The 7,324-nt window shown below is 46.8% G+C and overlaps 2 protein-coding genes across 4 annotated transcripts in view; one reads left to right on the top strand and one right to left on the bottom strand.

Moving 5' to 3' along the window:
• The first annotated feature begins 645 nt into the window (after positions 1-645).
• LOC108248400 (claudin-3) lies at positions 646-2,045 on the top strand. Its single transcript, XM_017437164.3, has one exon. It carries the CDS (start codon positions 729-731, stop codon positions 1,374-1,376), a length of 648 nt encoding a protein of 215 aa, XP_017292653.1. The 5' UTR covers positions 646-728; the 3' UTR covers positions 1,377-2,045.
• A 3,372-nt stretch (positions 2,046-5,417) lies between these two features.
• LOC108248401 (THAP domain-containing protein 5-like) overlaps positions 5,418-7,324 on the bottom strand; it is a 5,232-nt gene continuing 3,325 nt past the window's right edge. For all 3 annotated transcript variants that reach the window (XM_037974561.1, XM_037974560.1, XM_037974562.1), the window contains 3 exons: positions 6,628-7,324; positions 6,355-6,541; positions 5,418-5,797 (listed from right to left, as the gene is read on the bottom strand). In XM_037974561.1, coding sequence (XP_037830489.1) covers positions 5,657-5,797; positions 6,355-6,541; positions 6,628-7,324 — 1,025 coding nt within the window. In that variant the 3' untranslated portion in view covers positions 5,418-5,656. The remainder of the gene's footprint in view (positions 5,798-6,354; positions 6,542-6,627) is intronic.

The raw sequence follows: 7,324 nt of genomic DNA, 5'->3' as shown, positions 1-7,324 counted from the left end.
CTTAGACTGAAGTCAGCTGACGATGAAAACAGAGTTTAGCTGCTTTGTTCAAACCTTGAAAATAAACATCATGAACTGTGGACGACTCTCAGCTACTACCACACCAAATCCTAGCTCAATATCTATAAAACTGACTGAATTATAGCTATTTTTGTGTTTTCTAAGGCCAGTTGGATGTGGCAGCCATCTTAGATTTGGTCGGCTCCAAAAGTCAATCAGCTGCAGACGTTTATCCATCGACTGTTTCCTGGAAGTTTGATTAAAATCCAACCAGCGGTCTGTGAGATATTTTGCTAACAGACAGAGCTGACTCTAAACAAACACTAATTAAATGATTTATTTTGGGGGGTTTTTGCTTTACTTTTGTGCACAAAGACCTTAAGAGTCAGTTTCAAACTCACTGCCTGAATCCACCTTCAGGAAAAGGTCTCTGGTAGAAAAACACATCCTTGCTGGCCCTTCAGCTGTAAAAGGCCTCTTTGTGGCCCGGCTCTTTGTGAAACGGGCCGTGTAAGGTGATAACGGAGGTCCTGAGAGCGTCCAGGTACCTCCTCCTGTTGGATGAGGTCATCTGCAGCGACGGCTCCTCCCTGCACCTGCCCTGCTGTATAAAAAGGATACGGTTAACGTCGAGGTAACAGATCCTCAGGACCTGAGATTACCTCAAACGCCTCCTCCTCAGCCGTGACGTACATCTATTCATCAGCAGCAGAAGAAAAGCGCTCAGCATGTCTATAGGACTGGAGCTGATTGGGATCTCCCTGTGCATCCTGGGATGGATTATCGCCATCCTGGCCTGCGCCCTGCCCATGTGGAGGGTCACGGCCTTCATCGGCACCAACATTGTGACGGCTCAGATCATCTGGGAGGGCCTGTGGATGACCTGCGTGGTCCAGAGCACCGGCCAGATGCAGTGCAAGGTCTACGACTCCATGCTGGCCCTCTCCCAGGACCTCCAGGCTGCCAGGGCCCTCACCGTCATCTCCATCCTGCTGGCCATCCTGGCCGTGCTCGTGGCCATCGCCGGCGCCAAGTGCACCAACTGCATCGAGGACGAGGCCTCCAAGGCCAAGGTGATGATCATCTCCGGAGTCTTCTTCATCGTCTCTGGCGTCATGCAGCTCATACCCGTCTCCTGGTCTGCCAACACCATAATCAGGGACTTCTACAACCCCCTGATCATCGACGCTCAGCGCAGGGAGCTGGGGGCCGCTCTGTACATCGGCTGGGCGGCGGCGGCGCTCCTGCTCCTCGGAGGGGGGCTGCTGTGCTGCTCCTGTCCACCCCGCGAGACCAGGTACAACAACTCACGGATGGCTTACTCCGCGTCCCGGTCCATGGGGGTCCCGGGGCTGGAGAGGAAGGACTACGTATGAGTGAAGGTCAGCGAAGGAAAGACATGACTCACGCGTCCAGGACGGGTTCCGTTCAAACATCTGTGAAGTTCGTCCTTCAGGGCAGTGATCCCCAACCCTGGTCCTCCAGGACCACCACCTGCAGGTGTTAGATGTAAAACACCTAAAACCTGCCCCAGGACCAGGACTGGACACCGCTGCTTGAGGGACAGAAAGGGACATTTGAGTGGATTGATTTGTGTTCTGGCATTTTCAAGAAAAACATGTTATTTTCAAATCACAGACTTTTTTGTTAAATGCAATTTTTTTTTTAGAGTTTACAACTGAAAATTGTTCACAAGCAAGAAAAAAACAAAGACTGTTAAGGTTAAAAACAGAACTGTAGTAAGAGTATAATTTATCAGCTGTTACAGACACCAGAGGTAATAACTGTGTTCATTTCTTGTGGTGAAGCGTGAATGGGTGAGAGTTGAAGAGATTATGGTGTTCAGGAGCAGCCGGTGTGGATTCTCAGTCATCCAGGACACCTGAAGTGGTTAAACAGACGTCAAGAAGCGAGGAGAAGTTCGGTTTAATCACTGCGGCTTGTTTGCTTCACATGCTTTCATTTACAGCTTGGTGTTTTACATTTAACTGTTTCTAACTTGTTCATAAATGTTTGTTTTTTAAATAAAACTGACAGTTTTTGTACTGAATGCTTTGTTTTATTTTGAAAAAGCTGCAGCGGCTCCACGGCGTGACTCAGGGAACACCTCGGTGAGTGTTTCTTCTCCGTAAAACTACCTGTGACACCTGACGCCGAGGGCCGAGTTACAGTTTACACACACACACACACACACACACACACACACACACACACACACACACACACACACTCACACACACACACACACAATTATCTACAGATCAGTTCACAGGCTGGAGGTGAGAAGAGTGAGGTCTGAGAAGCTGCTCTGTTTGACACGTCTGGGAACATTTAATCTGCAAAAACCCGCAGCAGAGTGAAGTTATTCAGAGCAAAGACTCCTGGCTTGCAGCCCAAACGCCTGAAGACAAACACCTGAAGGCAGACGCATGAAAAATTCACCAACATTTCACAGTAAATATGGTGGAGGGCTCCTGAAGCCGGATCACGTTACTCAGATCAGTGTCAGCATCTCAGCTCGTTTCCTGTAAATTAGACCAAAAACTCTCAGCTAGGGGCTTTCCTTTGCAGGTTTAAACAAATAAACAACAGATTTTTATCCAGGGTCTATAAAATTTCATGTCTCAGACCTTCACCTTCGAGTCGCTGAATCACAGACCTGAAGAAATATTTGAGCAAAGACGTTTGGTTTTCATGTGAAAGAAGTTTGAAACCAGAGAAAACTGAGTTTTTATCTGAGAAATCAAACGATGGAAGAAGCTGAAACTGAGTTAGCTGAGCTAAAATAGCAAAAGGCTGTCTGAAAATGACAAAAGGCTAGCTGAAAGCTAAACATAGCAAAAAAGTATCAAAAGGGTGGCTAAATAAGTTAGCTAGAAGCTAAAAAAAGCAAACAACTGGTTAAAAGAAGCAGAACTGTAGCTGAAAGTAGCATAAGAAGCTAAAAACTGAGCCAGCAGCTAAAGCAGAGAACAGATCTTAATGTTTCTGTGCAGAGGAAAATATTTTTTAAATAAAAAGTTAAATGTTGTGAAAAATCTAAACTTGTCTCCTGAATGAGCCGAACGGTTTCTGCTCAAATAACACAAAGTTTACAGAAGCAGTGATGCTGCAAGAAGTGTACGATAATAAAAAAGAAACTGTTGAATGAAACAGAAATAAGTGGAAATGCTGTTTTTGAGAGGAATGTTTGTGAAGAGGAATCCCAGGTTCCAGGCAGGAACGAAACTCCATCTTATCGAATACCTGAAGCTGGACGCCTCAGATCAGAGAAGAAAGGACGTTCTGTGAGGGTTTCTGGTCTCGCTCTGTTAGTTCTGGCCAAACTGGAGTCACATGACCGATACCGGGGAATGTGAAAGGCAGGGAGGTGAGCTGGCAACAACCCCCCCACCTGAGTCCAGTCAGCTGGAACAGAAACTCATTAAAAATGACACCAGACTGCTGCAGGTCAGCACGTTAGGTTTCTATTTCCTGCTGCTGGATTTACTTCTGCCACATTTTTAGTGTAGAAAATCCTCTGAAAATAAGTTTAAAAGCACCACAAATATTTTCAGAGACATGATGAAAGCGTGCCGGGCGCCGCGATGCTCGCCTCTGATTTGTTGCTTCCCTAGGAGATCCGATCCGTGGAGGTTAGAGACGGTTGGAGAACTTCCTGCGGACTCGGCTGAGCAGCAATGAGCGCAGATGGGAAAACGTGACAACATGAACGACCTTTATGAGTTTCTGTTTCTCCAAACTGAAATGCTGCTGCAGGTGAGATGCTGACTACTCACATGTACGTCAAACAAACACAGAATTTCCCCTTTAAGGAGCCCAGTCCTGGTCCTGGAGGTCCTGGAGGTCCTGGAGGTCCTCTAACCTGCAGGTTTCAGATGTTTCTCTTCAGGTTCTGAAGTCTGGTAATCACTCAGTCATTAAATCAGGTGAGTCAGAGCAGAGAAACACCTGAAACCTGCAGAATAACGGCCTCCAGGACCTCCAGGACCAGGAGGGTTTCGGACCTACAGCTGTAGTTTCAGACTCACAGCCTAAGTTATTAAAATCTAAAAAACACGGACATGTTTGTTTTGGAAAACATCATTAAGTGAGTTTGAAGAGGACAGGAAGAAACCTGATGTGAGCCTCCAGAATGTGAACTCCTGAATCTGCGTTGATAAAAGCTGATTAAGATTATTCCTCCCTCTCATTCCAGCTGAGATAAAAACGCTGGTTTGATATTCTGTAAAACAAACAAACCCAAAGTGAACAGATCAGAACTGAAGCCGTTAAAGGTCAAAACACAGGAGTTAAAGATCTTCATGTTCTGATTTACTGAACAGGAAAGTAAAATAAACCCTGCAGGCGTCTCTGTTAGTTTTACTGCTTTCTCTGGTGAATTCTGGACCAAATCAGTTCAAACAAACCGACTAGTGAGCAGGATTCTGTCCGTCTTAAACAGGAAGTGAACTCATTTAATTTACAAACTCGCTCTTAAATTTCCCCCAAAGTGAACCAACAGCTCATCTCTGTAGTTTATTGATAAATGTGATTTTTTTAGGGTTTTTTAATATTGTCCCTCTGAAGCAAACACTCCCTGAACACTCCTGATGAAGCATGCCACCCTCCTCAAGATGGCCGCTACAGCCACTTCATGTGAGATGTATTACCACACCAAATCTCATCTCAGGATCTGACATCTTCAGCAGCTTGAAGCCGTTTCTGTGTCGGCCATGTTGGATAGGGTTGACTCCAAACGTTAATCGGTTGCAGACGTGTTCATTTATTACTTTGAGTTTCATTAAATTTCTTCAGATATGAGATATTTTGCTAACAGTACACTGTCTTTGTAATGAAACATGATCAACACTACAGAGAATATGTACTCTGACCTCATTTCCTGTTTAGTATTTTGCAGTTTTATGGTATTTTTTCCTACATAATCCGTTATTGGATTCACAGCTGCCTCTGCTGCCCCCTGGAGGGCAGGACAGGAGCTGCACCGTGAGGAGAGACGCCGAGTCGAATCAAACTGCAGCTAAAAGACGAAATAAAGTGTTTTAAAGCTTCGCTCAAAACCTGGAAAGTGTCATAAATGCACACGTTCCAGTAGAAGTTTTAAAGTTTACAATCATTAACTTTCTCCTAAACAAACGTTTTTATTGTGTTTAATATTAAAACATTTGGCCGTCCTTCGTCAAACCTCTGTAAGACCTCAGACCGGTTTCTGTTTCAGGCCTCGATGAGGCTTCAGTCCTGAAATGTTGTTATATAAAGAAACTGAATTAAATTCTGTTATTTCTGTGCAGCCGTTTGCTCAGAGTTACTCTGAAACTGAACCAAACCTTCAGCCGGAGGATTTATTGTTTCTGAGTCATTCTGTTGGGTTTAAACCTGCAGAGATTCATGATAATTACAGAACTGAGGCCTGAAACTGAAGAAAAGTCCTGTTTATTGGTGAATGATCAGAAACAAATTATTTTAAAGGAGAAACAAAAGTTGATGGAAAGAAAACCTTAAAAAAACATTCAAACCTGTCCCATTATTCATATCCCTGCAGAGTTCATCCAAGACTCATTAAAGAAACCAAACAGATCAAAATATTAGTTTTTAAAGATTAACAGCCTCTTTTCTTTGACGGAGACACACAGAGGACACAGCCACATGTCCACAGTCACATGTCCACAGTCACATGTTGTCCCAACGTCGTCCCTTCATCGTCTGTCGGAGTATAAAAATACGCAGCCTCGTCCTCGTAGATGATGGTCACGGTTTCAGGAGGATCTGACGCCGCCGTGGTCGTCTGAAGAAACGCCTGAGGGACAAACGAGACAAACGGACTGACGGAGGAGCTGAACACAAGCTGAAAGACACGCAAGCTAAAAGCCAAAAGACACTTAACATTAGCCTAAAGCTAAAAGGAGGAAATGCTAAAAGCAAAAAGTAGCAGAGGGCTAGCTAAAAAGCCCAAACTAGCCTGACTCTGATGGCTAAAGATAGCTAAAAGCTAACGTAGCAAAAGAGTAGCTATAAGCTAAAATTTGCAGAATACTAGCTCAAAGCTAACAGAAGTAAAAGCTAAAAGCAGCACAAGAAGACAGAAACAGAAGTTTCAAACAGAAAGATCTTGCATTTCTATGGGGAAAATATTTGTAAATAAAGTTAAATATTGTAAAAAGCATAAAAGTTACAGCAGCCGAACCTTTTGATACAACAGCTAAAATAACAGTGTCTACAGAAGGAGTTAGACTGAAAACAAACAATACAGAAAAATAAAAACTGGAAGCCGATAGCGAGTCTGATGACTCAGCAGATTCACTGACTGTCTCCATGACTCCAGCCGAACCTTCGGCTCCTGGTCCTGATAATTACCCTCTCCAGCAGCTGAAGCCGCTCCTCGTTCAGCAGGTTGCTCTGCCGCAGACGGCTCACCGTGCTCTCCAGGCCCACCAGCTTCTCCAGGTGCCGGCGGTGGCGCTGCTGCAGAACTTTGACCTTTTTCTGCAGCTCGGCCACGATGGCCTCCAGCTGCTCCTTGCTCAGACTGTCCCGGTGGTACCTGCTCGGCCCAAACAGAACCGGACAGGAGGTGCCATTAGAGCTCTTCATGAATAAGCAGGTGAGAAATCAGGAGTCGGCGCTCACCGGTGCTCCTCCAGCTGCTCCAGCTGCTCCGGCTCCTCCGGCTCCGACGTGGCTCCGCCTCCGTCCTCCAGGGTCAGGACCAGCGGCGCGGGCGGGACGTGTTTGGACACGATGGGCAGGGTGGAGGAGATGGGCTCGGAGCTCAGGGCGGACGACAGCACCGTGTCCGGGGAGAAGCAGAACCGGGCCGACGTCTCGCAGGGCAGAACGTTTGGTATGGTCTCAAAGTAGGCGATGACCTCCTGTCCTCCGTGGACCTGTGGGACCTCCTCAGGGCTGTGGGACGGTCCGGATTCGTCCAAGACCAGCGACCCGCCCCCATTTAAAATGGTGGCAGTGAGTCCTTTAACGAGCTCGTCCTGCGTTTCCGACACCACCACCACCTCCAGGTTCTCCACGCTGCCGGTCAGGTCACCTGACTGACAGAAAGGGACATCTCCACCCGTCTCTCCTCCGTCCACCTGTCCCTGGGAGTCCAGGTCTGTCTCAGGACAACTGTCGGGTTCTCCGACCTCACTCGGGTCTACTCCTCCTCCTAGCTGTGATTGGTCGACAGAAACCTCGTAGAGGTGACCCGTGTTTAAGAAACCCACCGAACCCGACGTCCCGTCACCCGACCCAGAGACGGTCTGACCCGACCCCGAGGAGGTCTGACCCGACCCCGAGGAGGTCTGACCCGACCCCGAGGAGGTCTGAC

Source organism: Kryptolebias marmoratus, linkage group LG2 (genome assembly GCF_001649575.2).
Source record: "Kryptolebias marmoratus isolate JLee-2015 linkage group LG2, ASM164957v2, whole genome shotgun sequence".
Taxonomy (NCBI): domain Eukaryota; kingdom Metazoa; phylum Chordata; class Actinopteri; order Cyprinodontiformes; family Rivulidae; genus Kryptolebias; species Kryptolebias marmoratus.
This window is presented reverse-complemented; position numbering and strand designations above follow the sequence as displayed.

What these genes read in the sequence shown, in the direction of transcription:
- LOC108248400 (XM_017437164.3), top strand. Translation starts at nt 729, where the DNA reads ATGTCTATAGGACTGGAGCTGATTGGGATCTCCCTGTGCATCCTGGGA.